Genomic DNA, 16377 nt, shown 5'->3' on the forward strand with positions numbered 1-16377 from the left:
TATCACTATTAATATCATGATTCACTTTTATTAATTTCTGATGAACTATCTAAAAATAGAATAAAATGCGACAAAAGTCTTAATTTTGGACTACTATTATGTAAACAAAAACATATTATTTGAAACCTTTCCAAGTCCACCGATTTCAGGAAAAACGTATCTTAGAATATGTGTAATCTGATGTTTCTAAAACACTATTCAAAACCATATGATGCGGATTTCGTTTTCGTGGAAATTGATAAAATGCTTGTGTCCTCTTATTTTTTCATTGAAACTAAAAAAAAAAACCGCGAAATAAAAAAAAAACCTGAAATCAATTATGACGTCATATAAATTTTGATGGGGAGTTGGTGTTACGTCACAATGAAAATGTGTGAGTTATCTCCCTGTAACCGCAAACCTTACCTTAATGCGAAGCAGCGCACTTGTTGTTAAGTAGCTTTCTTATCTTTAATTTGATATATAAAATATGTTTTATTATAATTATCAATTCTTGTAGCATTCTATGATAAGTTCTGTCTGATGGCAAGCACGGGTTAACACCATGAAAACATTCTGAATCGTGAAGAGGTTTTCCTTTTGATAGATCTTTAGAACAGTACGGAAATAAAGTTCAAGTCGACAAACACCTGCTTAAGATGAGCGTGTGATATTATATAAATAGTGCCTGTTTGGGAGGGTAAGAGTTGAAATTGACACCCCGAGAAAACCATTGTCGACCGACGCGAAGCGGAGGTTGACAATGGTTTTCGAGGGGTGTTAATTTCAACTCTTACCCTCCCAAACATGCAGGCACTATTTATTTTATTATATTGAATGTCTTAAGTACAAAGAAAACGTTCTGTTTTTATATAGAAATGACGTGAATTTTATGGCGGACCGTACGCGCATAATTTAGGCGCATGTAATAATTCGTTGTGTTACCCGTTGGTAAGGGTGTTGCTAACACTGAGGGTAATAGAACGGATTATTATTCCTTCGACTTATCATGCATACAGCAGTCTAATCATTATTATAACATCTCTTATCTTAATTACTGTAAACCAACTTTTATTCGCGTGCGAGAAATTTTCGCGAGGTCGAGAGCGTTGTTGTTGCGAATATTTCTCGCCGCGAACAAGCCCTTTTTGTTTGATTCTTATCACAACATGCGTCTGGATAAGGCTTGGTCGCGAAAATTAGTCGTCGCGATCAAGTTTATCTCCAGGAAATCGCCGCGAATAAAAGTTGGTTTACAGTATCTCCTTCGATTTAAGTCTTTGGCTAAATAAGGTTTCTTATAACCATGGAAACAACAAATTCGTGTATTAAAATTCTTTAATTTATTGAATTTAAAAGTTTCATATCAAAAACAAGAATATTATACAAAATATAACAACAGTCTGTAAAATCTAGAATTGGCAGAAAGGAGTACAGTAGCGTTGTGAATTGACAATACATTTATTTGATGCTAGGATAAGAAAACGCAGAAAACTTAAGAGAACGGTATGACTGATTTAGTACGTACGGGACACCTCTATTATTTGATGTTCTGTCTTTTGAAGTTATTCCACTTTACAACGCTTGATGTTCTGTCTATTGAAGTTATTCCACTTTACAACGCTGTGTAATTGATAAATCCGTCAGCTTTGATCTTTCAGGTTTACAATTTATCTCCGTGTGAAATATTCAGTGCATTTTTTAGTAAACTGATAAGAAATTGTACATGTACAATTCGAAATTTTTTTGAACAGTGATTATATTTGAATTTTGAAAAAGGCGAATTAACATCCTATTTTAATTTTAATTTTTTTTTAGATAATTATGATCAGGAAACATCGAGAACTTTTATTTTTTCATTCAATCCACATGTACCTTGATGATATATGAAAACTGAAATCTGTTTTATTTGCTGCATATATAAACAACATGATAAATCGGGTTTTGTTTAAATAAAAAAAACATTCTTTGCATTATTTCTTAAATAAATACAATCGCAATATGACTCACAATATACAATGTATAAAAATAAATTATACAAAAATCATATCCTTGTTTTTGAACATTAAAATCATCTATACTTCTAGTTACAACAAACGGACGGATCCGGAAAACAACGTAACAATTATCGAGTCTATATGGGTCCTCCTTAATCTCGAACGTGTACTTTTTATATGGTCATCATTCTTTTATGCTCAGTGAAAACTATCGACAAAGTCTCCACTAACGTGTGAAAGTAATGGAACTTTTAAATGAAAGACAGTTGAGGTTACTGTCAGTAGTGAACATAGCATATCACTACAGTCTGAAACAAAGTATGACATATCGGCCGTATGATCGCAAAAAAGTCGAAAACTTTTGCGATTTAATCGTAACAACGTCGTAACTTTCTTAATAAGCTGATTTCAAAAAGAAATATTTCCTTACCCACCCAAAAAGAATAAATATTAAAATTAGAGCCTCGAGGGTCATTGAAATCAGTGATCTGTATCTTCCGAGCAAAGGGTAACGGTCCTGCACTGAAGTTATCAAAATTATAGGCTTGTGTTGAAGTCCCAGTTCTGTGCATGACTTATCTCGGTCTGCAGAGCGCTTGATCGGTTGGACGAGACACTCTCCGAATGCTTCATGCCAAATCTTTCAGTGGCACATGTGCAAAGTATGTTGTAGAGTTCTGTAAAGTCGTTTTTGATGCTCTTTCGAAATGCAGCTAATCGTCCCGCATATATAAACACATTTACAGCTGAATTCATAAACAATAAAATTCGGCAACTGGCTCTGCATAAAAAAGAAACATTATTCATAAATCTTATGTTAAATCTACAAAATGACAAAGTTTGACTTTTTGGAATGTATATATTTATTTATGAACAACTGATGCACGAAAAGGGGTAAAATGTTTTCGAAAACGATTCAAAAGATCTTTGCTTATGAAGTCTTTTAATACGTTTAAACGAGATATCTGTTAGCCAATGCTCACTAGTAATACCCCCGCTATTATGTGAATATACAAAGTCAACATTTAACAGGAAGTTAACGTCCGATTGGACGAAAATATATCCAAACGTATGGCATGCCTAAACAAACAGTGTAGTAAAAATTCCAGCACATGCAATGAATAGTTGCTGAGAAATATGCGACAGAAAGTTTGGTTACGGACAGACAGACACACAAGGGTAAAACAGTATACCCCCTTCTCCTTCGGAGCGAGGGTATAATAACAGTTTGGATTTTCAAGCAGAGACTTAAAAATATGACGTTGTATCTTACGTGCATTGAACGTACCGTATGAAGGGTGTAATAGAACAGTTCTGAACACACGTGATTTCGTAAAAGAAGTAGATCATCATTGGCATCCATCCAATGGCAAAGCAGCCCAACAAAATGGACACCATGAATGTAGATTTCAGTTCGTGACGTATTATATTGCTGCTGGACTGAGTACTGTTCTTCCAAGACACTCGCTCTTGTAGAGCTATTACTTTTGCCTACAATGATATATCTTTGTGATCATTGTTCGTGGTGGATTAATGTTCGTATATTGCAAGCTGCAGGTCTGTAGCTCCCGGTCTGAAAAAATTCGGATTTACGACCTGAGGTCGTCCGAATTTTTTCAGACCGGGAGCTACAGACTACATCTAGTATATTGCAACTGCTGAAGTCAGTATAGTAAAAACGTTTGTCTTAATATACAAATAAAGATTATACTTTTCGGCGCACCAACTATCATAATATGATTTTAAATTAAAAAATTTCGCTTTTTTTTTTTATTATTGCATCGTTATAAGCTATCTTCTATGTGTGAAAAGGGTCATTTTTATCAGTCATAAAAAAGAAGTACTTTCAGAACTAGCATGTATTTAAACAAAAACAAATCCTGAACTTGTCAATTTTGGAGATACCACATACCTGCGCTCTTGCAATTTTGGCGATTCTAACGTAAAGGCCGAGCATAACAAGTAGAGGTAGAAACAGCTGGATGATGAAGAGAACACACACATGGGCAATGGAGAAGATGAGCTCGTATCTACACACACTCCCTGGCTTGTTTATATACTCCTCTGTAACAAAATAAATAAATATCAGTGTACTATGTTAGCTTAAAGGGGCATGGTCACGATTTTGGTCAAAAATTATTTTCCCGATTTGACTGGTTACAAAGCCAATTTTAAAATGCAACAAAAACTTCTAGTGACATTCGTTAAGTTATAAGCGAGTTACAGAGCTTGCAATTCTTTATTATGTAAACAAAGCTTTTGTTTACATTTTGAATGTTGGAAGTGAAAAGCCAAATTATAGAGCTTAAATGAATGTGTTAAACGTTAGGAACAGTTTATCTATGCTTAAAATTAATAAGAATTAAGACAAATCAGCTTGTAAAAGATTTGTTACTGGTATATTGAACCTATGTAAACAAAAACAGCGCAAGAGCCTTGTTTAATAGTATATATCAAAGAATTGTGAGCTCTGTATCTTGCTTATATTATAACTTAATGACTGACTCTCAAATTTCATTTCATCATTAGAATTGCATTTCTACAGCATTGTAAATAATAAAAACAGCAAAATAGAATTTGACCAAAATCGTGACCATGTCCCTTTAATTCCGAACCGTTCTAAAGATCTATCAAAAGGTTAACCCTCTTCTCGATTCAGAATGTGTTCATGATGTTATCCCGTGCTTTCCATCAGACATAACTTATCATGCAATGCTACAAAAATTGATAATAATAAAACATATTTTATATATCAAATTAAAGATAAGAAAGCTACTTAACAACAAGTACGTTGCTTCGCATTAAAATGCGGGGGGGGGGGGGGGGGCAAATACCGGTAATCCTAAAAATACTAGTAAAACATTCAACTGTTCTTAGTAAGACACAACACCACTATGCAGCATATAATCAATTTTATCCTACAATATCTATTTAATATTTTATAGACAAATCTTAAAATGTATAGCAAATTGTATTTCAAAGGGTTTATAATTCCGTTAATTGATGTAAAACATGTTCTTGGCTATTGATGTATTGTAAACATGCATGGAAATGTTCGTCCCTATTTTATTTTCGCTTTTTTCGCTCTCATGGATATTTGCATCTTCCTTAATATGTTTGTACCTGGATTGTAAATAGTGTACATTACTATACACACTCCTTGTGATAGAATCCAGATTGTAGAAATGACGAACTTTGTGGACTTCGTGGTAATGTAAAGATGATAGCGCAAAGGATACACAATGGCGATATACCGAGTGACAGTGATGGCTACTAAATGGTACGAGGAACAAATCTCCAAGGCAAGCACCTCCGTCACCAAGAAGCGACAAACGTTCCACTGACCTAGAAGAAAAGATGAAACAAAAAATTTAATTGCAATATGCAATCGCAACTTCTCGGACCTTTCCGGCAAGCTCGGAAAAACAAGCTTGCCGGAAAGGCCCGAGAAGTTGCAATTGTTGCAATATGATGTCGTTTAAATTATAAATGTATCCATACCTTTATTACGGAACAGGCACGTAGCATCGTTTTTGAAAGTGGGGGGGGGGGGGGCAGACTCATCCAAAAAATGTTGACAAGCAAAAAAAGGGAAATTTTAAGTTTTCCAAAATCTTCAAAATCGTAATCCGTGCGGGGGGGGGGGGGGGTGTCTGGCGTAGTATATAACTTAAATTTCACTCATCCTTTCCTTATTTTCATATCCCTGACCCCCCCCCCCCGATGCTACGTGCCTGCGGAAGCGTATTAGGGCCACAGCAGTATCTTTTATTAATTTTTTATAACAAATTATCAAATTTGTTTTAACAAATTATTAATTTGTTATAACAAATAAGTAATTTTTTTGTGGATTAATTTTCATATGGATTAGTTTCTTTGTTTGTAGGCTTGATTTCAATGAAATAATGAGAGATTTATTCTTTAAAGTCGGCATATGACCTGTCCTAATAATTTCGTAAAATAAATATTGTCCAATTTATTTTTAGGCCAAAACATTTCAATTATTTAACTGAAGTAAAGACAGTGTCTTTGCCCATATATCTAGTATATACGTACTGTGTTACAAAAGGTTACCTGGTATATGGTAAGCTTCTTCTAGAAGCCTTCTAGAAATAAAGACAACAGTGACAGAAAGGGATTAGATTATTTATGCGCGGATCTAGAGGGGGGGACCCCTTATCTCCTGAAAATTCAAATTTTAAAATTTTCATGGTAAATTTACCAAAAAATATGACTAGGAACCCCCCCCCCCCCCCGAGGAAACTTTAATATCTTGCAAAACCCCTGTAAAAATATCTGGACCCGCGCATGTTATTAATATAAACTTTTAGACGTAAATTCTGGTATTTACCTCAAATACGATAAAGCGCAGTATAAAATTATTGTTGTGTCGACATTAATAACTATGCCACCACGTACTGCATATGACAATAGAAATAAAAATTAGGTTCGAGGACATTAATTGTTCCTTATCAATTATTTGTGTCTATACCATACTTTAACTTCTAAAAATCCATTTTTTCTTCATTGTGTTTATCTCGTTGCAAAAAAAAACATTAGATCTTATCAAGTCCGAACCAGGAAGAAAATTAATTTCATGGTTGTCATCTACGCTTCTATTAATCAATTGGTATCATTTTAACAACATACAGATCAAATTACAATTTAATAATTATTTTGTTAATATCTTTACAGGCACGTATGGATTATAGGTGCTCTCCATCAAGGTGATGTATAAAAGATTCATCCAATAGCTATATAGAATGATTTTTTTTTAATTTAGATCGGGAGTGCTATGATACAACACTTGACACAGGTTTTAGGTTCGGTATATATGTTCATAAAGGAAATTAATCAAGAATAATAACAGCGCGTTATCCTGTTTATTGTTTCTTAAAATTACAGTTCTCTTGTTTACTGCATAACAGTGAGTGTTTAATTTCATTACAACCAACCCTGTACTGAAATATCCCGGAACTGGATAAAGGGCATATGTACTCTCGGTTGTTTTTCTTCTATTTCAAAGGTGTAATTCTCAAAAAAAAAACTTTTGTCTATTCTTTTTTTTTACAGTTCTTTTTTTTTTTACACGCATGACCTTTGTTTAAGCTATTTAAAATTATATTTATCGGTATTAATTTTTTTCTAATTCTGTAAATGTTTAATTTCTTCATTAAAAATGACTAGATAAGATAAATCAAATTCAGTGCTCATTTTATCGTTACTGAAGGGTGTAAGTGCCTACACGTTCAATAGATCTACAGGATGATGCAATAGACATGCGTATAAATGTTTGCTTGTTTTCCCTCGGCTGTAAATTTCCAATTTCCGGAGCGCTATACCGCACCTGTCTTCTGGCGTCCCGATCTGATGCGAAAATACTGTTAGTAAGATCAGACATGACTTAGCTTTACTGACAATGCCTTCGTTCACATTTCTAATTCTTACAACCCCCCTTCAACCGTATTATAAGTGCATTAACAAATCAGTCGAATGGAAGCTGATTAATTAATGGGTCAAAGAGGATCGATAATTTTCTGCAATTACAGTACTTTATCGCCGTATCACCATTGTGATATAATTATGATGTGTATTTTTCTTTGGATCAGCTTTCCCCAAGAGCCCGATTTATGATGGAATTTTATCGCATGCTTTTTATTCCAAGAACTCTTGTACTTAGAAATGTAAATGACAATTCTTTCAAGAAGAAGTACATCTTTTTTTCAGTTATTCATATGCATGTTTTATGATATGACCTCAACTTGTGAAAAGAAAATGGGGGAACAAGATAGCACAAATACTCAATTGGTTTTGTCGTTAACAACAATTTCCAATTAATTTTTTTCCGACTAAATTTACTAGATGATGTTATAATACAAGTTTACTAAAGCACAATTTCTAATTATGTTCAGTTTTGAATATATGAAAAAAAGTAAATTCTAAAGTCTTGGTAGTATCGAACCCACAACCTAAAAACCCTAGCTCTATATTGTTTCCTAATGTCTGGTGCTCTGACCACTGAGCCATTTCAGTCACAACGAACTTTATTGTTAAATATTAATGCTATATGCAACTTCAACCATGAATTTACGGACTTGTAGTAATTCTCCTAAACGTTAAATTCTTGGGATACAAAATGACATTTTTCAAGTATAGTGGGTCATCTCTCCACGTTTGTGTTGATTGAAATCGGTCTGATTTCCTTTAAACCTTATATAGACTATGATAAAAATGTGGAGCCCAGACCCAGTCTATAAAAGAAAAGGCATTGAAGTTCCAAAAATGACACTATTTGGAGGTTTTGACACACATATGCCAGATTAAATCAAATTATTCCAAATATTTAACATATTTAAAGGTTATAAATCGATGTTATGGTAAATATACATTGTTTTAAATAATTTAGGATGAAATTGTGAGATTTGTTCATAATTTAATTTCATGGTATCTTATCTATCCTCATATAGGCAGTTTACACGCCTTATTCACCCACCTTCTTTTAAAATAGTTTTGCTCGTTGCTCTAATGCTTGAAATCCAATTGGCATCCAATGGTACTGGACTAGTAATTTGCTAAAATTTACAGTTTTTCCTTCGCACATGAAAGTATTATATTGTGATATTTTTTGATTAACTGGGATACAATTAATAGGGAAACTTCCTTATATTTTTCCCTGTCAAGTTATATTAATGTTTGAAGCATAAACCAGTTCTTGCAGATATACCGGTGTTGTGTAGTGCCCTTTACCCCTTAGTCATCAAATAATTACGTAAAGTTCTCTGTATTCAATGTGAACCAAATTAAAACTGTGGCTAAATAAAATAATAGGCTGACAAAAAACGCCCTAAGTGTACAGATTTATGCAGGAGTATGTAACCTTAAGATGTACAATACATTGATCTGAATCCCGACTGGCTTTCCTTATTTTTTTTTAAACCCTGAACATAAAACGTTTAGGAGAAACACCACTTTAAGGTACATGGAGTGTTGTTTCCCCCCGGAAGGGGGAATTTATTTTATTAATTATTTAATTTATCTTATTTTTATGTTTTATGTTTTGCACTCAAATTATTAAAAATCTAAAAAATTAAACCAATGACACCCGGACCAAAACTGGGCCCCGGGAGGGGTTCAAAGTTTAATTAACATTGAAATATATAGGGAATTTTTTTATAATCCTTAGATAGTGTAGATTCTGAATTATTAAACTGCGATTGGGACCAATACTGAGGCCCCAGGATGGGCTCAAATCAAAGTTCAAAATAGAAGTATTTTGGAATTATGTTCAAAATTCTTTTTCTCAAGAAATACAATGCTACGTCTAGCTATTTTACAATGTAAGCATCCTCATATTTTCATATCCTACCCTTGAAAATTAAACGTCAAAGATTTTCAATGCGAACATAAGGGGATACCGAATGTATATATTTTCTCATATATCTTCATACAAAGCTCTTCTACTTAAGAAGGGTGGTATTGTCTGAAAATGGGTACGACCATCCTTGCCCTCTTAACTGACATTATTTAGAAACAATACGGGGATTTCATTACACACACAGCGCAGTTTACATTTAATATTATGTCATTTTCTTTCCATCGAAACACAAAGATCTTTTGCACTCAGATTAACCACGCTTATCTATTATAAATGATAATGCATGAACTGTTCAAGGATGTTTATTAGGAAGTTTACATTTTTTTGTAGCAGACTGGTTTAGAAAAAAAAATCGGATAATATGCGTTCTGACTAACAATATTCGGTTAAGCCGATATATAGCTGGTCCAGAATAGAACAAAAGGAAAACGGAATTCTAGGAATCATGAAGTATTTAAACATAGTTTACACATGAGCGTAAGATAATGCAGAGAAAAAATTAACAAAGGACAACGTTATGTAATTGATTAAGCGAAGGATGATGCGTACGATTCCTGACATAATATTCTAATATTTGTGATATGTTTAATTACACTGAAAAGGGAGCAGGGATGATAAGCCTTAACACGTGTTTTTAAAAAAAAGTTAAGATTTAACACAAACAAATGATTTAAAAACAGATAACAACCGAGGTATAAAGGTTTAACCTCGCAAACATCACAATAATTTTACGACACAAAATGTCTATAGATTAATAAATATTCATTTGCCAGCGAATACAATAGATAGATAATAATCTATCATGCAGTTTACAATTATTTCTACAAGGAAGTTATATCTAAGCAATGACGAGTGCACTGGAATCATGTGATATAAGTCTACATTTATCTGCATTAGTAGACTTCAGATGAATTACTGTTACGCTGTTTTGCTGGGGGTTTTTTGTGTTTTGGGGGGAAAGGTGATCTTCTTTGTGTTTTTTTTTCTTTGGGGGGAGTGTCATTTCATTTTTTTTTCGTTGCTAATGGCCAAGGTAGTTAAAATATATAAGAGATGAATTAATAAATAAAAACTAAAAAGACCACAATCTTCTATTTGAAATCGAAAGTGCACTTGGCTTTAAAATTCTGTTTTTGTAATATTGATGTTATGGCATTTTCTTATACATGTATATTTATCAAATATCAATATTTTTTCTTCTCTGGTCTTTTGTATACTCGTTTATAAACTAGAGTAAACTAAACATTCTTTGTTTCTTGGTATCAGGATTTGATGAAAACAGAATGTCCGGCTTTGAATCAATTGGCATTCGCACCAGTCGCATGCAATGATTTTTAGAAACTGACTTGCACTACCGCGGCTGGTATTTTTCAGAAACCGAACTGAAGCAAAAACAAAAACAGGAAAAAGACAATGAACGCTCTGAGACCACATCAGATGCATGTTAGGCATACATTTCCGGGCGCGATTGTTGTCGAAAACCTATTTTCACCTTAAAGAAAAGGAAAGGAAACAAAATTGTGACATTCTCACTTGAGAGACTATGTTTATACTACATGTATTTCGCTAAAATAATTTGCGCTAGGAAAGTGTTTCGTTTTCTTTTGATATTGATTTAACCAACACCCCCCCCCCCCTTCGTAATCCTCCTCAATACAGCTATTGACAATCAAATGTATTGAATAAATTAAAAAAAAATTCAAGATGCACTTTAACTTAAAAAAAAGTACTTTGAAATGTTTACATTTAAACAAAACTCCTATTTATCAGCGATAAATAACGCTTCTGTTTGAACAAAGTTTATCGGCTTTCCCATTGCATGCTTTACGCACGGAATGTCCGTATGTTTGTATACAAATCAGACTTCAAAGGGACATAATTCTTCTTTTATAAGGATGAGTACTTCAGGTTTTATTCAATGCTGGGTTTAAAAAATAAAATGGATTCTTCTAACTCGAGTGAAAATGGATTAGATCCAGGTTTTCACTGCGGGCACGTAGCATCGTTTTTGAGTGTGTATGGGGGGGGGGGGCAGACTCGTCCAAAAAATCTTGACAAGCAAAAAAAAAACGGAAAAAGGTTTCTTTCCAAAATCCTGAAAATCCTAATCGGTGGGGGGGGGGGGGGGGTAAATCTTTTACCTTCAATATCACTATTTATTTCCTTACTTTCAATTCCATTTTTTACAAGGTCCCATAAAAGTGGGAGGGCCAACTCAATGCTAATTCAATTTTTTGTATGTAAATTTAAGAAAAATCTTTCCTGCGCAAAAAAGTGGGGATGGGGGGAGCCAGGCCCCCCTGCCCCCCCCCCCCCCCCCCCCCCCCCCCCCCCCCGATGCTACGTGCCTGCACTGTTGAAGAATCTATCTGCTTGAACATAAAATTTGACCGAGTGTAATCATCAAGTAGTGTTTGAACACCATGCATGTACAGGTCTACACATACACGCATCAAAATCTCAAGAGCAATTAGAAATTCGGAGAAAATTTATGGAACTAAAATTCAAAGGTTTCCTTTTATAAAAGAACAATAAATTTTCATCCGACATTCGAGGATTAAGTACGTTCTGTTCAATGCGATAAAAATCTAAATATATCTATTTTAGCTGCAACCAACTTCGTCTGTATTGTAAATAACATGATTTCTTTATTGGTTAAAAATATTGAAATGAGAGAGAGAGAGAGAGAGAGAGAGAGAGAGAGAGAGAGAGAGAGAGAGAGAGAGAGAGAGAGAGAGATGTTCAGCTAAAAGAATTATATTTTATACTATAGTCATTTATGGTAATGTTATTTTAAGTATTTAAGACAGGTATTGAGAACTTTGTGTTTTGGAGTCATTGCACGATGTTTTTGTCTTCGATACTGATATCTGCCGAATAAATATACCAGAGAATGAATCTTATTTTTGTAATATGTTCATTGCAGATTTTTTTTTAAATATTGCAACGTTCAATTTCATTTTAAAGTCTAAAGAATGGCTCTCAATCGTGACTTTCTTACCTAAAGGCCGGCTGATTTCGGGCACATGCTCTAGGTGAGAAATATTATACACGGGGTAGATGAAGCCGATCAGAAGATCCGTGACAGCCAGACTAACGATGTAGAAGTTACAGGGCTGGCGGAGGTTGGGGGTCCTCATCACTGTCCTAATGACCAGGATGTTTCCAGGAATGTTAACAGAGGCGATGATCGAAAACATCCCGTAATAATACACATAGAACAAAGTTCCCGGCTCCGGAGTCGAGTAAATCGCCTTTTCCATTGCAGTCCCGTTTAGAAATGATGGCGAATTTGTCGCGGCATCTTCCGAACCGGGTATCGTCTGCTCCATCAATGTGCACGAATATGGGATTATTATCCACACACTTTTTTTCTTCGCCCGCAGATCATTGCTGTTGACATTCAAGGAATACTTTTGTGTGGATTATAGTATTTAGAAACGATAAAACATTCCCTCTTTTTCAAGTGGTTTCAACAACATTGAACAAGGAAGCGGCGCGTAAATTTCTCCGGAATCGCATTCATGGCCCGCTAGTATTCGACAACCTCTCCAGGCGATGGCAAATATATCGTAATATCGTATTGGATTTTCTTTTGGATAACTTATCTGGGGGGTACACGTTCCGTGATATACCTTGAAATGTTCTTATTTATACAGTTATATTGTGCTACTATGCAACCAAATGTCAGGTTGCGGTAATGTTTGTAAAATTTCTTGAAATGCGCAGTTATTTTTTTCTCTTGATCTATGTATAAACAAATATTATATAACAGTTACAACATGCCACTGCAATAATCATTCGTTTAACCGTGATCAATGCTTGACGTTAATAAAAAATAATTTATGTTCTATCCGATCAATGACACTTATCTCTCTCTCTCTCTTTCTCTCTCTCTCTCTCTTTCTCTCTCTCTCTCTCTCTTTTTCTCTCTCTCTCTTAAATTATTTATTTTACTGATTACCAAGACAAACACGCCTATATATCTTACGCAATATTTTAGATAGCACTAACACTGGTTTTGATACGGCTGCAATTATCTAAAAGAAATTACTGTTTTCTTATTCTCTTGCTGTAACTTTCCAACTCACATATGTATACACGTAGGCCTAACCAGACGGTGAGGAATTTCAAATGATTGACTATTCTTTTCAAATTCAAGTTGGATTCATCAATAACACTTTAAATAAAAGTTTAAAAAACTTGAATATATATAGTAAAATGTGAATATTACATTGATGAAAAGGTTTCCAAGTATGGTTGCTCTTTTAGCGAGTTCTGATTCTACAGAGACTGCATGATATGGCTGAAATGTTACAGTAAGATAGTTTTTTTTTCAAATTTACTCTTTTGGTATTTGTCAAAGGAGTAAGTAAATGAAAATATTTGCATGGTATTCAGTTCCAGAGAAAAAATGTTATATACACTTTCGGTTCTTCAATACACATGACTCTACACTTACGTTATTTAAAATAATACGTATTCAGCGTAAAAATGATGTATAGGATTAATAATGTGAGACGCAGTACCTTGGTATAAAGTCCGAAATCTGAAATTCCGATTCGTACTCACTTTAAGCTTTAAATCTAACCTTTGTTCGACTTTCAACGTAATTGCAAGAAATCTATTTCGTGACGATACCGACACTAAGAGAGATCTTGCATGGTGCTCTTCGGGGAAACAAGCACAAGCTATTTTTGTTGAATTTAATGCATGATAGGACTTAATCACCTGTCTCCGATAAAATTTAAGTGGAGATCGATTCTTTAATATAATGATGCTCTTCTAATTAAACTTAACTTGACTAAGTGTTTTGCGACGCAAATAAATTTCGTCGTGCGTGTGACAGTTTCCTTTCAAAGCTCATATATATATATATATATATATATATATATATATATATATATATATATATATATATATATATATATATATATATATATATATATATATATATATTGCATTGCGGATTGACACTAAAAGTATCCCACGCTCCCACTTTAGCATGGGAAATATTGGAAAGGTTGAGGTGGGGACATCAATTAATATTGACCTGTAAAGGTACCGACAAATAATGTGGCGCCATTGAGACGCAATTATTACAACTCATCACAAATCATATACAGTATGAGTTTGAATTTTTGATTCAAATTTTTTATTTGCGTTTTAAATTTGGATAAATATTGTCCTAAAATTTACCGAGAATGAAAAGTTTTGGATCTTTAATAAGAAAAATTATATATTTAATCATGTTCCCTCCAACTTTGTACTCCCTTTAAAGACCCCCATCCTAATTATGCCTTGGTTGACACACAACTGATTCAGTAGTTATAATACTGCGCGACATGGTTTCTTTGACGTGTTCGAATAGAGTTTGAGTCACGTGGTCAGTATGTAAATAAATAGGCAGTATCGCGGCACTCCAAGTGTGCACGCTAGTAAAGTTTGTCAGCAAAGAATTGCGAACGATATGGACTGCAGATAATTTAGGCTGATAATATTAATGCTGTGTAATAAATTATAATGCGTCATATGTGTAATAAAAGAATCGTTGAGCGGTGCTGCGTAATATTTGTTGTTTATCCATTGAATTTGGCGTATAATATGATTTAAAAGACATAGATCTGCCCCCGCGGACTACTTTGCTTGGTGTCTTCAAAGAAAAAAAAACTCATAGTCAGAGATCTATTGATAGTCTTGTTAGCTTTTTACATGTATTTTGTTAATCATACGTCGGGTAAAATATCTTTTTTAAAAAATGAGCTAAATTCATTTCCTTTACACTTGTATATGTTTGCATAAACTTGTAGCAAATACGCAAAGGTAATAAATCTAGTTTTTTTTTTCTTTTCAGATAGAGCGCATGACTAATATATAGTTTTATATCGTATATCAATTTTCAATAATTTTGTCCGGGTCACATTTGTTTCGACAGTGTTTGAGGCACGTTCGGTCATCGACTTCCATTCACGAGTCAAATCATCGGTGATCTCCCCTGTCAACGCATCATACCCACTCTCTAAGTAACTCGCGCATAAAGTGGCAGCATATGTTCTGGGGAGGGTTACATGTACTTCCTATGCAGTGCTTCGAGGCTAGGTCTTCTCGATGTCACTTTGGACGAGTTTTTAGGAAAACTACAATAGAGCCCGGATTTCCATTAACGCAACAGATGCCAGTGTTGATCGATGCCAAACACCATGGCAATTAAAACCCCAAAAGGTGGCTAAATGCAGTAATACTATTTAGAATGAAGAGTGTTTAACAGGTCATTGTCGATAATCCACTTCAGAGCGACTCCTTCATCAGACATTGCGTATTGAGTGTTCCGAGGAACTTTTGGAGTGTTGTTAAAGAGGGTATCCATAAAATGGCCATGCATTCAAAGCTTGGTACATGATTTATTAAATCTCTATTTATAAAAAAATTACCTTGTTATATCACTCAACATGTGATATTCTATCACTGTTATAATTCTTATTCTGAAGTAAATATCTTATATATTTTTTATTTCATATTATTTTTTTAAATTTTATAATATAAATTGAATTTATATGTTAATCTTTTCTTTCTGTAAATTCAACCAAATTTTGGTGGTGTGACAAGACATGCGCGGATCGGGGGGAGGGGTATCAGGGGGTCCAGACCCCCCCCCCCCCCCCTGCAAATTCTAATTTTTTAAAATTTAAATTACCAAAAATATTCCTCAGACACCCCCCCCCCCCCCCTTGGCAAACTCAAAGTCTTATAAGTTTGTTGAAGGTTACGTTAATAAGACCAGATTAGATACATGTACATGTATAAAGTTGGAATGGACTTCATTTAAAATGGTATCTATTCCTCTAACCGCGATTAGTAATATTACGAGGATTACTGGAGATGAACATTAATGAAGCCTGAGAAATATAAACTGCTTCTGTCCTGTTTAAAGTACATGACCATTTACCAAAGACATATTTCATATACAGGTATATATATAAGGAATAAGGAATCATTCTTTGAGTATTATGAGGTTATAATTTTGGT

The 16377-nt window shown here is 34.1% G+C and overlaps 1 protein-coding gene across 1 annotated transcript; it reads right to left on the minus strand.

Annotated features, from left to right (window-relative positions):
- Positions 1–1314: 1314 nt before the first annotated feature.
- On the minus strand, positions 1315–13159 carry LOC105327938 (adenosine receptor A1). The gene is made up of 5 exons (XM_011428619.4): positions 12353–13159; positions 5100–5321; positions 3889–4040; positions 3265–3467; positions 1315–2757 (listed from the first exon to the last, which is right to left on the minus strand). Exons 1-5 carry the CDS (start codon positions 12681–12683, stop codon positions 2514–2516), a joined length of 1152 nt encoding a protein of 383 aa, XP_011426921.3. The 5' UTR covers positions 12684–13159; the 3' UTR covers positions 1315–2513.
- Between the last annotated feature and the right edge of the window lie 3218 nt (positions 13160–16377).

Source organism: Magallana gigas, chromosome 9 (genome assembly GCF_963853765.1).
Source record: "Magallana gigas chromosome 9, xbMagGiga1.1, whole genome shotgun sequence".
In the NCBI taxonomy this organism is placed as follows: Eukaryota; Metazoa; Mollusca; class Bivalvia; order Ostreida; family Ostreidae; genus Magallana; species Magallana gigas.